Raw genomic sequence first — 26,159 nt, forward strand, 5'->3', positions numbered from 1 at the left:
CTGCCCAGCAACAGCTGTTGGGGTGGTGTTGTCATCATGTTTGACAGTCTCCTGGAGGGGAATTGGTGGCCATCTGGGCAAATTTGAGGCTTTTTGAGCCTGACAACGAGCCATCCTCGACAAGGTTTGAAAGTGACAGTGAAGATGAGGCCTCAGAGTCTGATGTTCAAGAGGTGGACATTGAGAAGGTCCAGGGAGAAGACATGGAAGCCTGAGAGGAAGACAACCAAAGCTTTAGTTTCTAGACTATCATTTTACAGATGATAGTTGAAAACGTTTTTTGGAGATGCGGTGGATCATTGGGGATCATTCAATATTCCCTTTTGTTGTTCAGTGAAATCATCCCATGTGAAGAGTCAACTCATTTATTTAAACTAAATTGTTTTTGTTTTTTTCTATTGGAAGGATTTAATCATTTGCAATTATGTCTACTTTTACTTAAGGTAAAAGTTTATTTTTCTGTCTCCATATGATATGGTAAATATATCCAATTTAAAAAAATCAAATTAAACATTATTTATCACGTGCGCAGAATACAACAAGTGTAGACCTTGACGTGAAATCCTTACCTATAAGCCCTTAACCAACAGTGCAGTTCAAGAAGATTTAAGAAAATATTTACCAAATAAACTAAAGTAAAAAATATAAAAAGTAACACAATAACATAACAATAACGAGGCTATATACAGGGGGCACCGGTAATGAGTCAGTGTGAGGGGGTACAGGTTAGAGATCATTTGTAGATGTTGGTAGGGGTGAAGTGACTATGCATAGATAATAAACAGCGAGTAGCAGCAGTGTAAAAACAAATGGGGGGTCAATGTAAATAGTCCGGTGGCCATTTGATTAATTGTTCAGCAGTATTATGGCTTGGGCGTAGAAGCTGTTAAGGAGCCTTTTGGTCCTAGACTTGGCACTCTGGTACTACTTGCCGTGCGGTAGCAGAGAAAACAGTCTATGACTTGGGTGACTGGAGTCTTTGACAGTTTTATGGGCTTTCCTCTGACACCGCCTATTATATAGGTCCTGGATTGCAGGAAGCTTGGCCCCAGTGATGTACTGGGCTGTACGCACTACCCTCTGTAGTGCCTTACGGTCAGATGCCAAAGCAGTTGCCATACCAGGCGGTGATGAAACTGGACATGATGCTCTCGATGGTGCAGCTGTAGAACCTTTTGAGGATCTGAGGACCCATGCCAAATCTTTTCAGTCTCCTGAGGGGGAAAGGTTTTGTCGTGCCCTCTTCACGACTGTCCTGGTGGGTTTGGACCATGATAGATCGTTGGTGATGCGGACACCAAGGAACTTGAAACTCTCAACCTGCTCCACTGGAACATCGAGAGTAGAGGAAGGCCCTAAAAATTGTCAAAGACCCCAGCCATCCCAGTCATAGACTGTTCTCTCTGCTACCACATGGCAAGCGTTACCGGAGAGCCAAGTCTAGGACCAAAAGGCTTCTCAACAGCTTTTATCCCTAAGCCATAAGGCATTTCACTGTAAGGTCTACCTACACCTGTTGTATTCGGAACACATGACAAATTAACTTTGATTTGATATGTACGTACGGTCACTTGTGACGATGTCGTCGATGCACTCATTGATCACTCATTGATGAAGCCGATTACTGAGGTGGTATACTACTCAATGCCATTGGAAGAATTCCAGTCTGTGCTAGCAAAACAGTCCTGTAATGTAGCATCTGCAACATCTGACCACTTCCATATTGAGCCAGTCACTGGTTCTTCCTGCTTTAGTTTTTGCTTGTAAGCAGGAATCAGGAGGATAGAATTATGGGTCGGATTTGCCAAATGGAGAGCGGGGGAGAGCTTTGTATGCATCTCTGTCTGTGGAGTAAAGGCGGTCTAGAGTTCTTTTCCCCTTTGGTTGCACATGTGACATGCTGGTAAAAATTTGGTAAAACTGATATAAGTTTGACTGCATTATAGTCCCCAGCCACTAGAAGTGCCGCTTCTGGGCGATAATTTTCATGTTTGCTTATGGCCTTATACAGTTGGTTGAGTGAGGTCTTGGTGCCAGCATTGGTCTGTGGTGGTAAATAGACAGCTACGAATAATGTAGATGAGAACTCTCTTGGTAGATAGTGTGGTCTACAGCTTATCGTAAGGTACTCTACCTCAGGCGAGCAATACCTTGAGACTTCTTTAATATTATACATTGCACACCAGCTGTTATTGACAAAAAGACACACATCCCCACCACTCATCTTACCAGACGTAGCTTCTCTGTTCTGCCTTTGCATTGGAAATCCCTCTAGCTCTATATTGTCTGTGTCGTCATTCAGCCACGACTCGGTGAAACATATGATATTACAGTTCTTAATCGCCCGTTGGTAGGGCAATCGTAATCGTAGGCCATCCATTTTATTTTACAATGATTGCATGTTAGCAAGTAGAATAGATGGAAATGGGAGTTTACTCACTCGCCTACTGATTCTCAAAAGGCAGCCTGATCTGCATCTTCTTTTCCTCTTGTCTTTTCTTCACGTAAATGATGTGGATCTGGGCCTGTTCCCGGGAGAGCAGTCTCTCTTTCTCGTCTGACTCGTTAAAGAAAAAGCTTCTTTCCAGTTAGTGGTGAGTAATCGCTGTTCTGATGTCCAGAATTTATTTTCGGTCATATGAGACAGTAGCAGCAACATTATGCACAAAATAAGTTAAAAATAAGTTACAAACATTGCAAAAAAACGAACAAAATAGCACAATTGATTACGGGTATGTAAAACGGCAGCCATCCTCTTCAGCGCCACATTTAAATGGTATTAATAATCATTTGCATATATTTCCTTTAATTCCCATTAATTCCCATATATTCCTGTTAATTCCCACGGAAAGTTTCCACCTCTGAATATTCCCCAGAATGTGCAACCCTATGAGGTAGTCACCTCGAATGCATTTCAATTCATTTGTGCCCCCGAATGGCGCAGCGGCCTAAGGCTCTGCATCTCAGTGCTAGAGGCGTCACTACAGACCCTAGTTTGATCCCGGGCCGTATCACAACCGGCTGTGATCGGGAGTCCCATAGGGTGACGCACAGGTTATGGGAGAGTTTGGCCAGGGTAGGCCATCATTGTAAATAAGAATTTATTCTTAACTTGCCTAGTTAAAAATATATTTTTTTTTTTAAGGAAAAAAAGATGTGCCTTCTTTAAAGTTAATTTATTTCCATCTTAATGCATTTGAGCCAATCGGTTGTGTTGTGACAAGGTGGGGGGGTATACAGCCCTATTTGGTAAAAGACCAAGTCCATATGGCAAGAACACCTCAAATAAGCAAAGAGAAAATGACAGTCCATCATTACTTTAAGACATGAAGGTCAGTCAATACGGAACATTTCAAGAGGTTTGAAAGTTTCTTCAAGTGCAGTCGCAAAAACCATCAAGCACTATGATGAAACTGGCTCTCGCGAGGACCGCCACAGGAATGGAAGACCCAGAGTTACCTCGCCTACGGAGCTGTGAGGGGAACGGCACCTCAGTACCTCCAGGCTCTGATCAGGCCCTACACCCAAACAAGGGCACTGCGTTCATCCACCTCTGGCCTGCTCGCCTCCCTACCACTGAGGAAGTACAGTTCCCGCTCAGCCCAGTCAAAACTGTTCGCTGCTCTGGCCCCCCAATGGTGGAACAAACTCCCTCACGACGCCAGGACAGCGGAGTCAATCACCACCTTCCGGAGACACCTGAAACCCCACCTCTTCAAGGAATACCTAGGATAGGGTAAGTAAGGGTAAGTAATCCTTCTCACCCCCCTTCTCACCCCCAACAAGATTTAGATGCAAGTGGCTGTTCCACTGGTTGTCATAAGGTGTATGCACCAATTTGTAAGTCGCTCTGGATAAGAGCGTCTGCTAAATGACTTAAATGTAAATGTAAATGTAAATGTGGATAAGTTCATTAGAGTTGCCTCCGCTGCAGAGGATAAGTTCATTAGAGTTACCTCTGCTGCAGAGGATAAGTTCATTAGAGTTGCCTCCGCTGCAGAGGATAAGTTCATTAGAGTTACCTCTGCTGCAGAGGACAAGTTCATTAGAGTTACCTCTGCTGCAGAGGATAAGTTCATTAGAGTTACCTCTGCTGCAGAGGATAGGTTCATTAGAGTTACCTCTGCTGCAGAGGATACGTTCATTAGAGTTATCTCTGCTGCAGAGGATAAGTTCATTAGAGTTACCTCTGCTGCAGAGGATAAGTTCATTAGAGTTACCTCTGCTGCAGAGGATACATTCATTAGAGTTACCTCTGCTGGAAAGGATAAGTTCATTAGAGTTACCAGCCTCAGAAATTGCAGAGTTCCATATGTGTTATTTCATAATTTTGATGTCTTCACTATTCTACAATGTAGAAAATAGTAAAATAAAGAAAAACCCTTGGATGAGTAGGTGTTCTAAAGCTTTTGACCGGTAGTGTATATTCATATTTTCCTGTTGTCATAGTGTAAATATAGTTAACAGCCTGCTCTTATTCCCCCAGGCAGACGCTGACGGCTCGTCTGACACCTACTGGCCGATGCACTCTGACACAGCAGCCCCAGGGTTGGACCTGGGCTGGCCCCTCCAGGCGCACAGCTTTATCGGCCCCACCGAGGTCACGACCCTGGTCAACCCCAGCGAGCCCGACATGCCAAGCATCAAGGAGCAGGCCAGACGACTCATCAAGAATGCACAGCACGTAAGTGGAGGGGCCGGAAGAAGGGATGTACATTCACACAGACTCACACACAGCACTTACAGAGGCACATACACACACACCTGTTCAGGTCTAAGTGGTGTAAACGGGAAGTGTACCGTATGTCAAATGACATTGTATTGGTCACATGCGCCGAACACAACAGGTGTTGACATTGCTGTGAAAGGCGATGTAACGGATTTCCTCTTCTTTGTCTGAAGAGGTGTATCAAGGATCGGACCAATACGCAGCGTGGTAAGTGTCCATGTTTTAATAGAAAAGACTGAACATGATACAAAATAACGAAGTGAAATGGAAACTAAACAGTCCCGTGTGGCACAAACACTGACACAGGAAACACTCACCCACAAAAGAATATGGCTGCCTAAATATGGTTCCCAATCAGAGACAACGATAAACACCTGCCTCTAATTGAGAACCAATCTAGGCAACCATAGACTTACATAAACACCTAGATGGAAACAATCCCATAAATCGACAAAAAACCCTAGACAGTACAAACACCCTATAATAGACAAAAACACATATATCACCCATGTCACACCCTGACCTAACCAAAATAATAAAGAAAACAAAGAATACTAAGGTCAGGGCGTGACAGTACCTCCCCCACAAAGGTGCGGACTCCGGCCGCAAAAACCTAATCTAAAGGGGAGGGTCTGGGTGGGCCTCTTTCACGGCGGTGGCTCGGGTGCTGGACGTGGACCCCACTCCACCATAGTCTTAGTCCACTTTTGTGGCCTCCTAGGAACGGCGAGCCTCGCCGCCAACCTAGGACTGGCAAAGCTACTAAAGGGCCCCACTGGACTGAGGGGCAGCTCCGGACTGACTGACGGCTCTGGCTGCTCCTGGCTGGCGGCTCTGGCAGCTCCTGGCTGGCCAACGGCTCTGGCAGCTCCTGGCTGGCCGACGGCTCTGGCAGCTCCTGGCTGGCCGACGGCTCTGGCAGCTCCTGATGGCTCAGGACAGACTGGCGGCTCAGGACAGACGGGAGACTCTAGCGGCTCAGGACAGACGGGAGACTCTAGCGGCTCAGGACAGACGGGAGACTCTAGCGGCTCAGGACAGACGGGAGAATCTAGCGGCTCAGGACAGATGGGAGACTCTGGCGGCGCTGGAGAGGAGGAAGGCTCTAGCAGCGCTGGACAGGCGGGAGCACCTATAGGCAAAAGACTCAGAGACAGCCTGGTGCGGGGGGCTGACACCGGAGGGCTGGTGCGTGGAGGTAGCACTGGATAGACCCGACCGTGCAGGCGCACTGGAGCTCTTGAGCACCGAGCCTGCCCAGCCTTACCTGGTTGGATGCTCCCCATAGCCCGACCAGTGCGGCGAGGTGGAATAGGCCGCACTGGGCTGTGCTGGTGAACCGGTGACACCATGCGTAAGGCTGGTGCCATGTACGCCGGCCCGAGAAGGCGCACTGGAGACCAGATGCGTAAAGCCGGCTTCATGGCATCTGGCTTGATGCCCACTCTAGCCCGGCCGATACGCGGAGCTGGAATGTACCGCACCGGGTTATGCACCCGCACTGGGGAAACTGTGCGCTCCACCGCATAACACGGTGCCTGCCCGGTCCCTCTCTCTCTCTCTCTCCGGTAAGCACAGGAAGTTGGCGCAGGTCTCCTACCTGGCTTCGCCACACTCCCTGTGTGCCCCCCCAATAAATTTTTGGGGCTGCCTCTCGGGCTTCCAGCCGCGCTGCCCTACTGCCTCCTCATACCTGCGCCTCTCTGCCTTCGCTGCCTCCAGCTCTGCCTTGGGATGGCGATATTCACCCGGCTGTTCCCATGGTCCCTTGCCGTCTAATATCTCCTCCCAAGTCCAGGAGTCTTGTGTTCGCTGTTGCTGCTGCTGCCCGTAACCACGCCTCTTGGTCCTTGGTTGGTGGGTGATTCTGTAACGGATTTCCTCCTCTTCGTCTGAAGAGGTGTAGCAAGGATCGGACCAATACGCAGTGTGGTAAGTGTCCATGTTTTAATAGAAAAGACTGAACATGATACAAATACAAAATAACAAAGTGAAATGGAAAACGAAACAGTCCCGTGGGGCACAAACATACGTAGAATGTATGCACACATGACTGTAAGTCGCTTTGGATAAAAGCGTCAGCTAAATGGCATATATTATTATTATATTATAAACACTGACACAGGAAACACTCACCCACAAAATATCCAAAGAATATGGCTGCCTAAATATGGTTCCCAATCAGAGACCACGATAAACACCTGCCTCTAATTGAGAACCACTCTAGGCAACCATAGACTTACATAAACACCGAGATGGAAACAACCCCATAAATCTACAAAAAACCCTAGACAGTACAAGCACCCTATAATAGACAATGTCACCCATGTCACACCCTGACTTAACCAAAATAATAAGAAAAACAAAGAATACTAAGGTCAGGGCGTGACAGGTGAGCCTATTCCAAACAATTCAGAGTTAAAAAGTATGAAAAATATTTGCTGAATAAAAAAAGAAATACTAACACAATAAAAACAAAAACGATGCTATATACAAGGAGTACCAGTACCAAGTCAATGTGCAGGGGTACAAGGTAGTTGAGGTAATACATTATGTACATGTGGGTAGGGGTAAAAGTGACTTATAAGAATTGATAATTAACAGAGTAGCAGGAGCATATGTGAAGTGTGAAAATGTGTCTGTGGGAGTGTGTGTGCCATCAGTGTGTGTGTGTATGTGTGTGAGCATGTGTGTGTGTGAGCATGTGTGTGTGAGTGTTAGAGTGTGAGTGTGTGTGAAGGAGACTAAGTGCAGAACAATTCAGATAAGACAAATAAATAATAAAGGGGTCAATGTAAATAGTCCAGGTGGCCATTTGATTAACTGTTCATCAGTCTTATGGCTTGGGGGTAGAAGCTGTTCAGGTGCCTTTTGGTCCCAGATTTGGCACTCTGGTACTGCTTGCAGTGTGGTAGCAGAGAGAAGAGTCCATGACTTGGGTTGCTGGAGTCTGGTATAGAGGTCCTGGATGGCAGGGAGTTTGGCCACGGTGTTATACTGGGCCGTACACACTCCCCTCTGTCGGATGCCGAGCAGTTGCAATACCAAGTGGTGATGCAGCTAGTCAAGCTGCTCTCAATGAGGATTTGAGGGCCCATGCCAAATCTTTTCAGCCTCCTGAGGGGGAAGAGGCATTGTCGTGCCCTCCTCACGACTGTGTTAGGGTGTTTGGACCATGATGATGGGTCCTTAGCGATGTCGACACCGAGGAACTTGAAGCTCTCGACTTGCTCCACTACAGCCCCGTCGATGTTAATGTGGGCGTGCTCAGCCCTCTGTTTCCTTTAGTCCGCGATAAGCTCCTTTGTCTTGCCCACATACACTACCGGTCAAATGTTTTAGAACACCTACTCATTAGCCGTAGGCTAGAAGTCTTGACTAGCAGGCTGCAGGTGAGTCACAGTGCTGCGGCTGAGTAAACTACAGCCAGCTTTTGATCCAGTGGGCAGGGCTATAACGTAACTGGTTACTATGGTTACCTATAGCTCTAGGTGTGTGTGGAAGTTTACAAAACACATGCACACTCATCAGACAGCTAATCACCACACTATAGGCTACAAAACAACCCTTCCACTCACCCACACACCCACACACCCAGATGCACACCCACATTTTAATAGACGCTCTTATCCAGAGCGACTTACACCTCCACCATCTCGCATCTTCTTTTGAGGACAAAGGTTTTTTGTTACATAAACATTTTACACACATTTTGCATACAGTACCAGTCAAAAGTTTGGACACACCTACTCATTCAAGGGTTTTTCTTAATTTTTTACTATTTTCTACATTGTAGAATAATAGTGAAGACATCAAAACTATGAAATAACATATGGAATCATGAAGTAACCAAGTATTAAACAAATCAAAATATATTTGATATTTGATATTCTTCAAATAGCCACCCTTTGCCTTGATGACAGCTTTGCACAATCTTGGCATTTTCCCAACTAGGAATGCTTTTCCAACAGTCTTGAATGAATTCCCACATATGCTGAGCACTTGTTGGCTGCTTTTCCTTCACTCTGCGGTCCGACTCATCCCAAACCATCTCAATTTGGTTGAGGTCAGGGGATTGTGGAGGCCAGGTAATCTGATGCAGCAATCCATCACTCTCCTTGGTAAAATAGTACTTACACAGGCTGGAGGTGTGTGGGTCATTGTCCTGTTGAAAAACAAATGATAGTCCCACTAAGCCCAAACCAGATGGGATGGCGTATCGCTGCAGAATGCTGTGGTAGCCATGCTGGTTAAGTGTGCCCTGAATTCTAAATAAATCATAGACAGTGTCATCAGCAAAGCACCCCCACACCATAACACCCCCTCCTCCATGCTTTACGGTGGGAATTACCCATACCGCGTCTCACAAAAATACGGCTGTTGGAACCAAAAATCGCAGATTTGGACTCCAGACCAAAGGACCAATTTCCACCGGTCTAATGTCCATTGCTCGTGTTTCTTGGCCCAAGCAAGTCTCTTCTTCTTATTGGTGTCCTTTAGTAGTGGTTTCTTTGCAGCAATTCGACCATGAATGCCTGATTCACACAGTCTCCTCTGAACAGTCGATGTTGAGATGTGTCTGTTAATTGAACTTTATGAAGCATTTATTTGGGATGCCATTTCTGAGGCTGGTAACTCTAATGAATGTATCCTCTGCAGCAAAGGTGACTCTGGGTCTTCCATTCCGCAGGAGAGACAGTTTCATCATAGCACTTGATGGTTTTTGCGACTGCACTTGAAGAAACTTTCAAACCTCTTGAAATGTTCCGTATTGATTGATCTTCATATCTTAAAGTAATGATGGACTGTCGTTTCTCTTTGCTTATTTGAGTTGTTCTTGCCATAATATGGACTTTATTTTAACCAAATAGGGCTATCTTCTGTATACCAACTCTACTATATGTTACAACACAACTGATTGGCTCAAATGCAATAAGAAGGAAATAAATTCCACAAATCAACTTTTAAGAAGTTATACCTGTTAATTGAAATGCATTCCAGGTGGCTACCTCATGAAGCTGGTTGAGAGAATTCCAAGAGTGTGCAAAGCTGTCAAGGCAAAGGGTGGCTCTTTGAAGAATATCAAATATATTTTGATTTGTTTAATACTTTTTTGGTTACTACATGATTCCATATGTGTTATGTCTTCACTATTCTACAATGTAGAAAATAGTAAAAATAAAGAAAAACCCTTGAATGAGTAGGTGTTGTAAAAATGTTGACTGGTAGTGTATGTTCCAGCAGTGAGGGGTGGAGTTCAACTGACAGTTACAGATTCCCAGACCCAGGCCTTCTCACCTCAGTCCACCCATCAACACACCGTTAACGCGATAGCATTCCCATCCTGTTGAATATCTATTATGTTATTTTTTACTCAGACAGGGATCCAGTGTTGCAGATAGAGTTATGTTCATGATTATTTGTCAGTTATGGACGCTGTTGTTTTAAACTCTGCCAGTCAGTCTGCCCCCGCTCTGCTTTGCCCTGCTTATCCACCACACCCTGTCTCTGAACATGAATGACTTGCGCTCAACCAAAAGAATACAATTACTTTTCTGTGTGTGTGTGTGTGTGTCTAAATGTCAACACGGTTGACAAACCTGTTAATCAGACTGGCCATGTCTCTGTTACTGTCCTCCCCCTCTTTCTGTGTGTGTGTGTGTTTCATGTCCAACTAAATGAAATAATCCTAAACCTGATGTGATATTTTCTAGTTTCTAATTGGTTAATGTGATATTTCCCCCTCTCTCATTGGGCGTTGCTAGGTCATCGCTGTGGTGATGGACATGTTTACAGACGTGGATCTGTTTTCTGACTTGCTGGATGCTGCGGCGCGTCAAGTCCCCGTATACATTCTATTGGACGAACAGAATGCCCATCACTTCGTCTCCATGGTGATCAACTGTAAGGTCAACTTGGACCTTGTCCACGTGAGTCTCTATGTTTTTTGCCTAGATTGAACTATTTTAAGCGGGGTGACTCTCCATGCCTTAACTCAGTTTTTCCCATAACTCAGGTTAATGCTGTTCCTGAAAGCCTACTGGGTGTGCAGGGGTTTGATCCATCCCAGCACCAGCACAAACAGCACAGGGCTAAAAAAATAACAGTAGTTATTAATAGTTTGAAAAACACATGGTTTAAGCCGACAGTCTAACAGATAGTATTCCAGTGTTTCTGTGTTGACTGGCAGCAGGCCACTGTCTCATAGCAGTAAGGTCATTTATTTACCTACATATTTACATGATGTCTAACTGACTACACCTGAGCTTGGTTACATAAATCTCAACAGAGCGGACAAACTGGTTTGATTCACCCATAGAACTCACTAAAGAATAACATCATTCATTAACCCCTTGTGACTCTGAATAACTATTTTGTGTGTGTGTTGCAGATGATGCGTGTGCGGACGGTGGCGGGAGTGACCTATTTCTGTCGGACAGGGAAGTCATTTAAAGGACAGGTGAAAAACCGCTTTCTATTGGCTGACTGCAGGGCCGTGCTCAGTGGAAACTACAGGTGAACATAGAAATATAACAGATTTCAACACTCAACTATAGTTGAGCATCGAAACACACCAGATAGAACAGATATCAGATACTTCTTTAGTCGCAGAAGTTAACGTGTCATATCCTGTTTCCTGTAGTTTCATGTGGTCCTATGAGAAGCTGCATCGCTGCATCGCTCATCTCTTCCTGGGAGAACTGGTCACCACCTTTGACGAGGAGTTCCGCATCCTGTTCGCTCAATCACAGCCCCTCACTGTTGACCACGCCCTAGTGCCTTTCTCCTCTGACAGCAGCAGCAGCAGTTACTATGGTAACCAGTTTGGCTTGAAGCGGACCCAGTCCCTGCGAAACCCTCTGGGTTTCCAACGACACACCCCCGAACTTCCGGCCTACCCTTTCGGAGGAGGAGATTCCGAGCGTTCTGCGTTCCGAAGAGATGACATGTTCCGACATACCATAGACCCAGGAGGACTGAATCTTGGGAAGTTTGCAGTGTCACAGCAGTTCAGGATGCAGCAGAGCCGCTCCATGGTCTCCAGGTGGGATGGTGCACGTATATTTATGTAAAACTAGATTTTATGTAGAACCCTATAATTCACTACACTCTTAGAAAAAAGGGTTTCAAAGGGGTTCTTTGGCTGTAGGAGAACCCTTTTCGGTTCCAGGTAGAACCTTTTTTGGTTACAGGTAGAACCCTTTTTGGTTCCATGTAGCAATCACTGTGGAAAGGGTTCTACATGGAACCCAAAGGGGTTTTTCAAAGGGTTCTCCTATGGGGACAGCCAAAGAACCCTTTTCTAAGAGTGTATACTTGGAATAGAGTACCAAAGTCAATCATAAGTATTCAACCGATTTCTGGGGAACTTCACCCATAAACAGTTAACTTATTGTATTACATGTTTTATGTGTCCTCTGTTACCAAGGGTTTTGTTTGTGTTTCCTGTGTTCCCAGGCAGATGGAGATAAGCGCCAGTGACTATAAGAGGCACAGCTACACAGAGGGAACCCAGGAGAGCTACTCCTCGTCCAGACAGTACATGAAGCACAGAGTTATGAACAACCTGGATGAGACAGAGCAGCACTACCACAGGTACTAGTTAGTTAGTTCATTTGTTAGTTAGTTAGTTTATGTTGTCTTTGTCAGCTTGACTTAATATTGTGATCAGGTCAGGCAAAACTCTTGGCCCAAGTCTTTTAAAAAATGATCTGTGATACGTAAAGCATGTTGGGTTTTTATGATCGTTATTCTGATGATGAGGATGATGATTCTGCTGCTGATGATGATTTATGTTTGTATTCCAGGGAGCAGAGCCAGTCCAGCCACTACTACCAGGGTGGTGAGGGACCTGGGTTAGGACCTGGGTCGGGGCTAGAAGGACCTGGCTCAGGCCATGGACACTACGACAGGCTGAGGAACAGACCAGCACTGGACCAGTACTCTGACTCAGGCTACCCCTATGAGGAACCTCCTGGTCCAGAGGGCTACGGCAGAGACTACTTCTCCTCTGAGGACCTGAAACATGACCCGGGACATCCACCAGCAGGGGGAAGGTACGTGGTAGAGACAGTCCACTGGACTGGAGAATAATCAGTAATGTCTGTTCATTGTTGACTGCTCCCACTAGAGTTCTTAAATTAAACTTTTAGTGATACGCACACAATGTTTCAATAAGGTTCATGTGTAAGTATCAACCACGACCCTCAAAATGTGTCTATACTAATGTAACACCTTCTCTTTTGTCTAGGTACGGAGGTGGCAGTGGCCACAAGAGGCCGACGGTGGGCCAGCCCTATGCCTGCCTGTCGTCCCCCACCCATCCGCACCCCCCAGAGAAGCAGGTGTTCCCCGTCCCAGCGGAGGCAGACCACGACCAGGACCCCAACGTCAGACAGGGCCTCCGCAGCTGGAGGATCAACTCCTACCTCAGCGCCTACGGGGACACAGGAGAGGAGGGGCTGCTCCAACCTCTGGGCCCTGATGCTTTCCAAGACCCTGAGTCTGATGGGAAATCGTACGCCCATGAGGCAAGAGAGCCTCCGAATGTCCCTTCCAAGCCTAGACCGGATATCCGACCGCTGCACTACAGCAAGCCCTTCATGCCTGAGAGCATGGGGAAGGACAGGGCTGACCGATGGACCACAGAGTGGGAGAAAGAGAGAGAGAAAGAGCGGGCGGTGGGGGGGAGGGAGGTGGGGACAGACGTGGAGATGCCGTCGTCGAGGGAGGCTCCGGGGGAGGTCTCGATCTCCACACACGAGACGGTCCGGATGCGGGTCAACCCGATGCTCCAGAGGAGTTCCCGGCTGCGCTCCTCCCTCATCTTTTCCTCCTCCAAGACGGAGACCCACATGGGAGGCCTGGGCATGAAGGTCTTTATTACCTTTCATATCATCTGAGGTTTTTTTAACATTGAATTGCAACCTTGCTTTGAAATGTGCCATACGAATAAAGTTTAATTTGATTTGATGCAGGTGGCCAACGAGGAGGACGAGAATTCCGACTCGCTCCGCACCACTTCCATCGTCCAACAGATCCTGGAGAAGCGACGCTCCTTGACCCGGGAACCCTTTGAGTGGAGGAAGAAGGCAGAGGAGAACGAGAGAGAGAAGGAGAAAGAAGAGAAGGAGAAAGAGAAAGAAAAGAAAGAGGCTTGGTTGAAAGAGAAGGCTGAGCCAAAGAAAGAGCCCCCCAAAGTAACCTCAGCCAGCAGAGAGGTGTCTAAGAACCCCCTGGCCGAGGTGGACACCACGAAAGACACCCCAGCATCTGCAGATCCCCCCAAACCCCAGTCATTTAACATGAACAACCCTTCCAATAGACTGCAGTACTTCATGGAGCTGGCTGCTAAGAGGAACGCATCTAAAGAGGCTGTGATAAAAGAACCTCCTCAGAAGAAACCAGACCTTCCAGACACTCCTTCTTCCAGCACGACCGCCATCACCTCGGTCCCCAAAGTCCCCTCATTTCTCGTGACTGCTCCAGAGCCTGCCCCAAAGAAACCACAAGTCGCAGCCACACCAGAGCTAAAATGTAAACCTCAAACCTCAAGTTTCAAAATCTCAGAGCCTGCCGCTTCTACCACAGCACAGAGAAAAGACAGCAGCTCGGAGTCACAGAGGAAAGAGCTCGGTAAGATTCTAAAGCCATTCCCTTCTCCGAAGATCTTCAAGAGGGACACTCTGAAGCCGTTCAAGAGCTCCAACCCACGCCACGTCTCCTGTGATGAGGAAATGCTAACAACGGACGCCACAGACGCGGAGAAAAGCGAGCTGAAGAAGTCTCGCTCCAAAAGCTCGTCCAGTATGTCACAGACCGAGTCTAAGGAGGGGCTCCACAAGAACCTGGGCTCCAACACCTCCCTCAACACCCTGGGAGGGGAGGGAAAGGCCGACACTAAGCCCCTAGACTTCCTCAAGAAGCAGACCCAAAGACTCAAAGGTATGTTGTACTGTCTGTGTGTCTGTCACGGATTGTTACGTCCATGTTTACTGGGTTTTAATTTTTAAAATGTAATTGCTGTGCTCATGATGTATACAGCAAATTCCCTTCAGAGCAATAAAGGTTTTAATTAATTAATTTGTTCAATTATGAATTAAAACATTAATTCATTCAAAGGTTTACTGGGACCCAAGGACAAGAAGAGCTCCGGTGGTGCGACATCGGCATCCAACGGAGACGAAAAGACCATGAGAACTGTGCCGGAAAGCTCAGAGGAGCCTGTGATCGCCGCTAAAAACCTGAGCTCCTCCGCCGACGCTAAAGCCACAGACTATGCCACCTCCGCAGCCAATCACAAAGCTGCGTCCAAAACAACAGGTCTGTCTCGGTACCAGAGCTCCAGTGGCTCAGTTCTGTTCAGTAGCAACCTGAGAGACGACACCAAGGTCATCCTGGAACAGATCTCTGCCAACAGCCAGAAGAACCGTCTGGAGCGAGGAGGAGGAGAGGAGGCTGGAGGGGAGAAGGACGTAGACGTAGCAGGGGAGAAAGGAGGGCTGGAGAGGGAGCCAACGCTTAAAAAGAACCGCTTCCAGAGGCCCCAGACCAACCCTCAGGAGAGAGATAGCCTCCTGAAGAGGATCGAGAGCATGAGGAAGGACAAGAAGGTCTACAGCCGCTTTGAGGTACTCTACCGTAGCAGACAGGAGGTTTGCAGGGAGGAGGAGGGCTACAGGAGAGTGGAAAGAGAGGAGGAGTTAGAGGGAGAGGAGGAGGATAGGGAAAGTGTAGAGAGGAGTAAATACACACCTTTACTGGTTATGTCCAGGAGGTAAAATAATATATTAACAATAATAAATTACATTTAGCAGACCCTTGACTAAATAGAAGAGACATTTACATGTTATGAATTATAGCCCTTAATGTGAAATATATATTTGATGCTACTATTTAAAGATGTGACTCAACATTTTATTTATTTTGTTTCCCGATACTTTGATAAGGATTTGCAACAAAAAATGTTTAGGATATTTATACATAGTGCACAGACTCAGCGAGTTTTAATTTTGTGGATATGATGTCATAGGGACATTAGTTTGGCTCTTAATTAAGTTACCACTGAAGTTACCATTAAAACCATGTGAACAATGAAGCACATTAGTACCTAAAGAGATCTTTCACACTGAAAGCTGATACCAAGGGGGGAGGAGGGGGTGATGAGTGGAGAGGAGAGGTAGGGATGAGTGGAGAGGAGAGGTAGGGATGAGTGGAAAGGAGAGGTAGGGATGAGTGGAGAGGAGAGGTATGGATGAGTGGAAAGGAGAGGTAGGGATGAGTGGAGAGGAGAGATAGGGATGAGTGGATAAGAGAGGTAGGGATGACAGGAGAAAATGGAGGATGAGGGAGGGAAAGGGGGGGTATGAGAGAGTGAATCAGATCGTATTCCACTCACTGTCATTCCTGATGTTCTGTTAACAGATGGGGAATAACCTGGGATAACTAAAGATGGCTGAGGAACACATTGACTGGAAGCTGAGTGTGTGTGTGGAGGACGTGCAAACACACACCAACATGCACACACACACATCGTTCACATTCAGCAATATATGTGCCAAACACATCATCAGAAGACCAGAGAGAGAGGGAGAACACACTGAACACAAGAACAGCAGATACCTCCTGTGACTTCAGACTGCAGTCTTCGCGGATGATCAGACGATACTGTACTAAACCTTTAAAAGACTGACTATGAAACATGAGATGAAACAGTACCCATATTAGGCAAACGTTGTCTGGTTGGTTTTTGCCTTATATGGACTTCATGGGACAACTTTTCACCGATTCACCACAATCCTTTGTCCACGCCTAGAGTGAGAGAGAGTGTATGTGTGAGAGAAAGTGTGTTGTGTGTGCATGTTTTACTGCAAGAAAGCAACTGAACACATGCCCAGCCATCAAACATGCCTGTACAGAACAGCACACTCCCTGTGCCAGTCGTATGTATGTATGTGTGTGTGTGTCTGTGTGTGTGGAAACTGGTAATGCTGAAAGTATGTCTGGGTTTACACTGTGCCAACGGAGCGCCACGTCTCGTCGAACCCAGAGAACTATTATTAACCAGTCTCCACACTAAAGACAGCAGAGAGGGAGAGAGAGAAAATGATAGAGGGAGAGAGGAAAAATACAGATTAACCCAGCTAGCACATTTGGTTCCTTGGAAGTTGTGGGAATGTACGTTTTTTGTTTTCCATTGGTTCTCAGAACAAAGCTATACGTTTCCTGACTGGTAAAACTGAACATCTTTTAAACATTCTGAGAACGGAAGTGAACATTTTGCCTGTTCTGAGAACATTTTTAAGTTGCAGGGAGGTTCTGAGGACGTTTTACTGTGCTTCCTTGAAGGTTTTTAAGTTGCAGGGAGGTTCTGAGGACGTTTTACTGTGCTTCCTTGAAGGTTTTTAAGTTGCAGGGAGGTTCTGAGGACGTTTTACTGTGCTTTCTTGAAGGTTTTTAAGTTGCAGGGAGGTTCTGAGGACGTTTTACTGTGCTTCCTTGAAGGTTTTTAAGTTGCAGGGAGGTTCTGAGGACGTTTTACTGTGCTTTCTTGAAGGTTTTTAAGTTGCAGGGAGGTTCTGAGAACATTTTACTGCGGTTCCCTGAAGGTTTTCTTGGGAGGTTTTATTAATGTTTTGCGAACGGAAATGATTAATTATTTGAAGGTAATTAAATAACGTTCTGAGAACATGTTTCAATCATGCAAACACATGTATTTTTTCATTGTGGTATGGCGTCAGTGAGATTCAAACCTATGATCTTATGTTCTCTAGCTATGAGGTTTAAAATACTTTTGTTGATGCTGAATGTATACGTTTTTAAATAACATTCTTAGAATGATCTTTGAAAGCTATTAATGTTTTCTTGTGTTTTTTATGGAAAGTTTTCTTAATGTTCTTAGAGCATGACGTTAAATATAACAATGAGGAAACCTGCAGAAAACGTTATGCTGAGGTACTGAAATTCCCACAGAAGATTGTTGTTTCTTAATGTTCTCTGAACATTATGAAAACATTACTTTAAATAGAACCATGAGGAAACCTGCGGAAAACTTTACACTTAAGCACTGAAATTCCACCTAAGAAACATGGATCTCAGAACCTTATGTGCTAGCTGGGTATCCTGCACCATTCCAAGAAATGTGTTTGAAGTTTGAATGCAAAATAACCATAGGACAACCACACTCTCACCAAGCTCTAAGAAACATATTGTTCTCAGAATTTTATGTGCTAGCTGGGAAAGGAGATGGAAAGAGATGGACCAACAGGGTAAGAGAATTAGATACTGTGTATATGGCTTGCAGGTCTTTACAATTTTGTATTTATTAATTAAATCACCAGTACCTTAGAAGACAAATTGAGATTGAGACTGCTTCGTTGCAGCCCTGTGTGGATGCAGGTACCTTGAAAACGTAGTGAGTTGGATAGGGTCTGAGTGATTTTTCCACCACAAAACCTTCACCTATCCGGTCAAGTCAGGTCAGACATCTTTGATGAAGAAACATAGGGAAGAAGGAAGGAAGGATGCATTTCTAAAATGTTGTATTTTATACAAGAGTATAAAAACTTTCACGCCTTGAGTCTGTCAGTTTGTCTCTGTTCACTACACCAGAAGTGGAAATAATATTTCCAAGTACATGAACACACTCTGTAAAAATACTTAGTGAGGGAATAGAGTTATGAATAATGAATTAGTGTTGTGTTCGAAACCACCTAAAGCGTGACTGTTTCAAGATTTAGACCGTAACAAATCGAGTCCTTCTCAAAACCGAGACGTTTATTTAACTAGGCAAGTCAGTTAAGAAAAAAATCTTATTTACAATTACGGCCTACCCCGGCCAAACCCGGACGACGCTGGGCCAATTGTGTGCCGCACTATGGGACTCCCAATCATGGCCGGATGTGATACAGCCTGGATTCATACCAGGGACTGTAGTCACACCTCTTGCACTGAGATGCAGTGCCTTAGACCGCTGCGCCACTCGCAAGCTAAGACCGAGACCAGGAGGGAGACAAGGGGTTCCGAGACTTAAGTCAAGACCATGATAGTAATATAGTCACAGCTGTGTATAGTCACAGAAAAAACGATATGGGTGGGAAACGTCTGTCACTCACCCACTCCATGACATCCTCCTAGCAGCTAGCTAACGTTAGGCTCCATATTTTTTAGCTTGATACGCTAGCCTATAGCCACGTTATGACCGACTAGTTAGATTCTATTGACATTCTCAGTCTTAGTTACATTTGTCAGTTCTTGTCCAGAATATTGAGTCATTGAAACTGAAACGGTGCATCCCGAATGGATGCCGCAAACAATGTACCAGGTCAGCTGTGATTTACAACCTGATAGCAATATTTTTTGAACAACCAAGAAATGTTTTGGTGAATTACATGAATCATGCATTGAACTGCATCATGGAACGTTGAGTCAAATTGAACCTATTTTTAAAACCTCTTATAAAGTTGGTTTTGTAGCGTCAAGTGAGAATTGTATATTTTTTTTACTGATATTATGATTGTCTGTTTGTAGTTAAAACTAGTGATGCACCGCTATGACATTTCTGGCCATACCGATATCTAATATCTTTCTTGCCAAAAAACCTGATACCGATAACTAATATTTAACATTTTAGCCGCTTTTTAAGCATTCTAGTACAGTTAAATAGTTAACACACACACACATGGACGCGGCAAGAGGCGTCACTACAGTCCCTGGTTCGATTCCAGGCTGTATCACATCCGGCCGTGATTGGGAATCCCATAGGGCATCGCACAATTGGCCCAGCGTCGTCCGGGCCATCATTGTAAAAAATGATTTGTTCTTAACTGACTTGCCTAGTTAAATAAAGGTTACAGATTCACACACACACACACACCACACTGACCAGAAAGTTATTCTGTTGGCATTTACGTATGTCCCCATTACCAGTAAAACATAATCAAAAACGATTTACTTAACTTACTTGCTGTGCTGTTTCGTTGTTCATTTGTTCAGTCATTTCATTCTCAACCAGGATTTCTATGGAACACGTTTGGGTCTTTGCGTGTCAAAAAAGATACACATCAAATAACAGTATTTGATGTGTCAAATAAGCTTGTTTACCAATCAGGACCTGAATGTGACTGCACATCACATAATAATTGAACGCATTCATAATGTTTTTACGTAGTTATTACACATTGATTACACTATCACTCGTATTTCATATGTCACAATGATTAATCAATACGTATGCTATGATGCTGGTAAAGTTGTCTCGCGCACCAACAGTGCTGGTTATAAAAAAAGCTAGCTAGCTCATGGATGCAAAAAAATCTATTTCAGTAGCTATAATTAGCTAACTAACTATAGAGCTAGGTGTCATCATCTCAAATAACCCTAATTTATAAGACAGTTCTTATAGCTAAAGCTAGCTACCCCAGAAGGTCAAACAAATGAACGTTATGCTTTATTACCAACGCGGTATTGTAAACACATCGTTCATGGCCGGTGTACTTTTTTTGTACGGCTTTGACAGTGCTACTGTATCTTTTTTGACACGCAAAGACCCAAACGGCGTTCCATAGTATGTATGTTGTGAAGCTAATAGCAGTGATGCTATTACTGTGTAACTCCGGTAGGGCAACATCTGAAAAATAATGCACTTGGTAGTGTGTACAGGTGCTCAACCAGTCGGCAAATTGTCAAGGGCAATGAATTCCATCATCTTGGCTTTAATGGATTTTGCCTTTGAGTTGTCTCGCTGAAATGTTCTTACTCTTTCAAATGACTGCTGGACTTGTTGACTGCTTGATCCACACAGCAGACATTGTGGGCTAGGTTAGGAATGCTGTGTTGCACGTGTAGGGCAACATTTTATGTGGTGTCATTACGTCATGACTACGTTATATAAGTATGCACAGTAGCTTTGACAAATGGTTTTTGCCATTTTTTGCTAATATCGTCCGATTCCGATATGTTCACCGATATATCGTGCAACCCTAGTTATAACGCTGTCATTTTCACTTTAAACTTTAGGTCACCGGTTACTTTGTTTGCTAAACATGAAATGTGTTTTGCAATGGAAGTAATAGTTGTACATTTTGATTGGGAAATGCCTTATGGTTGTGTTTTTGTGTTCTTATGATTGGGACCTACTGGCTTATTATGTCTGAGTTTATGGACTGCTTATCCTTTAACATCATGCTGTGTGGGACTGCTGTCTTTCCATGCAGTGGTGTCTGGAGAAGTGGGTATACTCTAATTTTGCCCAAAAGTTCCCAAATGGCCCACCCAACGAAGGAAAGGCATCCTGTGTGAAAGTACTATATTTTCCTATACATTTTTCAGATGTTCACTCTCAAAATCACACTTTTTTAAAATAAAAAATACCAAATTGTGACGGTCTAAGGCCACAACAATGCTTTAACCACATTAATCTGATTATCTGTCAGGGCCTGGCTCCACAGTGGGCCTCTGTCCACCCAGGCCCATCCATGTCTACACCCCGGATGCAGCACATGATGACAAATAGCCTTCTAACCAACAATAAGGACTTAACTTTTTCAATACCTGGTTTGCGTACCCATTGTTGCCTTAGTTATCATTTACTGGTAGATATCATAAGTTGAAATGTCTGGCCATATACCACACCCCATCGAGCCTTAAAACTTAAGTAGAAGCAATGCCCACAAAAACAAAAGTGGGTATATGGCTTATACCTGCATATACCCTCAACTAGACCACTGGCCCTTTGTGTTTTACAAAAAGTGTACTCTCATACATTAGTGCGCCGGTGTTACGGTCCTTTCAGAATCACGAACCTGTCACATACATAAGACCTATAGGTTCCCACTGCACTGACCTGTCACACACTGAAGACCAATAGGTTCACCACTGTACTAACCTGTTACACACTGAAGACCAATAGGTTCACCACTGTACTAACCTGTTACACTGAAGATCTATAGGTTCACCATTGCGCAACATGTCTATAACAGGTATAAAGACTCTTAAGATACTGTATCAATGTTTCAAGAAAGGAGAGTTGTATATATTTGACCTGGCTAAGTGGTTTTATGCCCTGACTGAATGGGAGCTGATAATTATTCATTTTTTTACTCTGCTGGTCTCGGGAAGACATTTTGATACCTAACTGTCTGAGACAGAGTCAAGAGTGAGTACAAGACAAGACCGAAACACTCAATATGTGGTCTCGAGAATGGACTCGAGGAACATTCACTATCTTCTTGGTAAGCAACTCCAGTGTAGATTTGACCTTCGGTTTTAGGTTATTGTCCTGCTGAAAGGTAAATTCATCTCTCGGTGTCTGGTGGAAAGCAGACACTGAGAGATGGTCTCGAGTTCTACAACACCGACAAGGGATATATTAGTGTAAATATTGGTATAGATAAAAAGGGTTTGTTGTTGATACTGTAACAAGTGACAAATGATAGCCTATCACCAGGCTGTTAAATAACGTCTTGTGTCATTTTTTATTAACATGATTAATGACTGTAGTAAGACAATCAGAATATCAGAATTAAAGGGATTTTGCACAGTAGGGAAATGTTTTCTTTTACAACTCTATTTTATTTTATGATGTCATGTTTAACAAAAAAACATATTGTAATAAAGTCTTAATGTGGCTAAAGCTGACACTGACTGGTGTGTATGTGTCTGTGTGAGCGTACACACACGTGTGTGTCTTTGGGAGCGCTGACTTAGATTCACTGACTGAATGGTATGATATAGTGTATTAGGGTGTAAAACACACCAGCCAAGCTGTCCTGGGCCCCAGAGTATAAAGGCTAACAAACTCAACACAGCCAAACAATGATACTGTATACACACAAAACATTTCAGAGCAACATCCAGCTAGCATTAAATATGAAAAGTACTGCCATCTACTGGTAGTAGTAGTAGTGTGTGTGTTCTACTTCATACCTTTCAGACTGTCAGTACAGTTGAAAGTATGGATTATATCCCTCGCACTCCGCGCAGGTTAAGTAATAATAACAACTAAATCACGCAGGTGACGTGACAGCGTGGGATGACATATAAAACCGTAAATCAGACCACGCACTGTCTCTAATATCCTTCTCGCAGTTAGTTTAGCTGTGTCGCGCATGTTGACTGCTGCGCTGCTCCCGTAAACTAAACTGTGTGAGTTGTGTGTACTGTCAGTCTGTCACCTGTGGGTCAGAGTGCGAAATTCGCCCTACAAGGCTGTGTGACAGGTTCCCCTACCTATCCCTTTATATAAGGATATCAGGCTTCCTTGTCTTGTACTTATTTAGCCCAACAGTTAGTGTGTGTGTGTTGGCCACCGTATTCCGGTGTTAACCTTGTCAATATATCCCTGCTATGGTTGTTATTAAGGCCACCGGGCACTACTTGTCCTTCAACTATTTAAAACACAAACGGGTCTCTTCCCTAGATAAACACATCTAGGAAGGTTAGCCTAACCAGCTATAAAACGTGAGATTCGGATTGCCTCCCCTAGGCATTCCTCTCCCCTGGTATCACTAGCATGCTACCAAACGACGGCCATTTGTGCATGTTTCGCATAAATAAGCCTACATTTAAACATGATATCTTTCCTGCTCTCTACCCTGTATTGTGGTAGCTGTTGTATCCCGTCTCCGGTTACAATTCTTTTAGTTCATTTGATGAATTAGTATATATTGTATTATATTAGTATTATATTGCATAACAAATATTTTATATTTATAATTAATAATGTATTTTCACATTCTGAGCTCGAAGAACAAATCTAATCAAACTCTATTTGTCACATGAGCCGAATACAACAAGTGTAGACGTTACAGTGAAATGCTTACTTTACAAGCCCTTAACCAACAGTGCAGTTGAAGAAGAGTTAAGAAAATATTTACCAAATAAACTAAAGTAAAAAATAATAAAAAGTAACACAATAACACAATAAAATAACAAGGCTATATACAAGGGGTACCAAGTCAATGTGAAGGGCTACAGGTTAGTCGAGGTCATTTGTACATGTAGGTAGGGGTGAAGTGATTGCACAGATAGTAAACAGCGAGTAGCAGCAGTGTACAAAACAAATAGAGAGGTGGGGGGGTCAATGTAAATAGTCTGGGTGGCCATTTGATTAATTGTTCAGCTGTATTATGGCTTGGGGGTAGAAGCTGTTAAGGAGCCTTTTGGTCCGAGACTTGGCACTCTGGTACCGCTTGCCATGCGGTAGCAGAGAAAAAACTCTATGACTTGTGTGACTGGAGTCTTTGACAATTTGACACCGCCTAGTATAGAGGTCCTGGATGACAGGAAGCTTGGCCCCAGTGATGTACTGGGCTGTACGCACTATCCTCTGTAGCGCCTTACGGTCAGATGCCAAGCAGTTGCCATAACAGGTGATGATGTAACCGGTCAGGATGCTCTCGATGGTACAGCTGTATAACATTTTGAGGATCTGGGGACGCATGCCAAATCTTTTCAGTCTCTTGAGGGGGAAAGGTTTTGTTGTGCCCTCTTCACGACTGTCTTGGTGTATTTGGACTATGATAATTTGTTGGTGATGTGGACACCAAGGAATTAAAACTCTCGACCTGCTCCACTACAGCACTGTTGATGTTAATGGGGGCCTGTTCGGCACGCCTTTTCCTGTAGTCCACGATCAGCTCCTTTGTCTTGCTCACATTGAGGGAGAGGTTGTGGTCTTGGCACCACACTGCCAGTTCTCTGACTTCCTCCCTATAGAATGTTTCATCGTTGTCGGTGATCAGGCCTATCACCGTTGGGTGGTCAGCAAACTTAATGATGGCGTTGGAGTCGTGTTTGGCCACGCAGTCATGGGTGAACAGGGAGTACAGGAGGGGACTAAGCAGGCACCCATGAGGGCCCCGCGTGTTGAGGATCAGCGTGGCAGATGTGTTGCTCCCTGCCCTTACCACCTGGGGGCGGCCCGTCAGGAAGTTCAGGATTCTGTTGCAGAGGTACAGTTGAAGTCGGAAGTTTACATACAGCTTAGGCAAATACATTTAAACTCATTTTTAATCCTAGTCAATTTCCCTGTTTTGGGTCGGTTAGGATCACCACTTTATTTTAATAATGTGAAATGTCAAAATAATGCTAGAGAGAATGATTTATTTCAGCTTTTATTTCTTTCATCACATTCCCAGTGGGTCAGAAGTCTACATACTGTCAGAAGGTGGGTGTAGCTGGTGCATGAAGTCAGGTGCAGGAGAGCAAAATGAGTGAGCAACGTTCTTTACTCAAAAAATAAAGGCACAAGGTAAACAAATACACTTGACCAATAACCAACAGGAATATTATGCACGGGTGAACACAGCACCCGTCACAAAACCAGCCATCATAAACCGAACTGAACATAGGAATAATCACGCACAACAAACATGGGGTAACAGAGGGTTAAATACATGAACATGTAATTGGATAATGAAAATTAGTCCACGCCTGCTAGCCTGCTGGCCTTACTGGGTCGACAGGAACATTAGCCTGCTGGCCTTACTGGGTCGACAGGAACATTAGCCCGAGATATTTGGAGGGATATCACACCTGGCACAAATGATTGTCTAGTTGTGTTTTTCCTGCTGAGGGGTGCCCTATACCTGTGCCCAGAGGGGAGTAGTTCAAACTATGTTTCCATTTCCATTTCCAGACCCAGTTAGCATTGCAGCCATACCCCCAACCCCCAAGAGGCCGTGGCCGTGGTCAGCGGTCCCCCAATCCCACAAACAGGAGTGGGGGCAGAAACTGAATGGCAGGGGTCGGCTGTCGACCGATTTACCCAGCAGAACCTGACCTACTGGTCATCCCACTCCTCAGACCCATGGGTGGTGATGACCCTCTCACAAGGGTACAGGCTGCAGTTCCGACGCCAGCTCCCACCATTTTTAAGGATCAGAATGACTTATCACAGACCCCCAGAAAGCCTACACCCTCAACCTGGAGAAGGGCACGATCACAAGAGTAAAAGCATCAGAACAGCAAGATGGCTTTTACTCAATCTATTTCCTGGTTCTGAAGAAAGACGGAGGCTTCCATCCAGTTCTGGATTTAAAATGGTTCAATGTTTTCCTAAAAGTTCTTCTCTTTCACATGTTGCGGACAGTCGACGTTCTCCAGACCGTAGCTGCAGGGGAATGGTTCACATCCCTGGACTTAAAGGAGGCTTACTTTCATGTTCCTCTGTTGCCGGAACGCATGAGTTTCCAGTGCCAGGCATACCAGTTTGAGGTATTACTCATCGGTCTCTCCCTGGCTCCTCGCATCTTCACAAGATGAGTGAGGACAGCCCTGAGCTCCCTCAACCTACAAGGGATCAAGATCCTTCCTTACCTCTATGACTGCTCATCTGCGCCACCTCTTGCAAGTGTGTGGCCAAGGGCACAGTACTGACACTGACCCACGTCACCGCACTGGGTCTTACCATGAACAGTGAAAAGAGCAA

At 44.8% G+C, this 26,159-nt stretch overlaps 1 protein-coding gene across 3 annotated transcripts in view; it reads left to right on the forward strand.

Annotated features, from left to right (window-relative positions):
* Window positions 1–22,366, forward strand: part of LOC118399567 (protein FAM83H) — a 41,122-nt gene extending 18,756 nt beyond the window's left edge. The window contains exons 4-14 of one of the 3 annotated variants that reach the window (XR_008072904.1): window positions 4,487–4,684; window positions 10,495–10,659; window positions 11,121–11,245; window positions 11,373–11,774; window positions 12,188–12,325; window positions 12,538–12,786; window positions 12,981–13,605; window positions 13,708–14,674; window positions 14,852–15,360; window positions 16,154–17,129; window positions 17,182–22,366. Coding sequence is in view for 1 of the 3 variants with exons in the window: in XM_035795745.2 (XP_035651638.1) it covers window positions 4,487–4,684; window positions 10,495–10,659; window positions 11,121–11,245; window positions 11,373–11,774; window positions 12,188–12,325; window positions 12,538–12,786; window positions 12,981–13,605; window positions 13,708–14,674; window positions 14,852–15,360; window positions 16,154–16,174 (3,399 nt within the window). In the remaining 2 variants the exon portion in view is untranslated. Of the gene's footprint in view, window positions 1–4,486; window positions 4,685–10,494; window positions 10,660–11,120; window positions 11,246–11,372; window positions 11,775–12,187; window positions 12,326–12,537; window positions 12,787–12,980; window positions 13,606–13,707; window positions 14,675–14,851; window positions 15,361–16,153 lie in introns of all 3 variants that reach the window. The other 2 variants (XR_008072905.1, XM_035795745.2) reach the window with 2 other exon arrangements.
* Window positions 22,367–26,159: the final 3,793 nt, after the last annotated feature.

Source organism: Oncorhynchus keta, chromosome 20 (genome assembly GCF_023373465.1).
Source record: "Oncorhynchus keta strain PuntledgeMale-10-30-2019 chromosome 20, Oket_V2, whole genome shotgun sequence".
Lineage (NCBI taxonomy): Eukaryota > Metazoa > Chordata > Actinopteri > Salmoniformes > Salmonidae > Oncorhynchus > Oncorhynchus keta.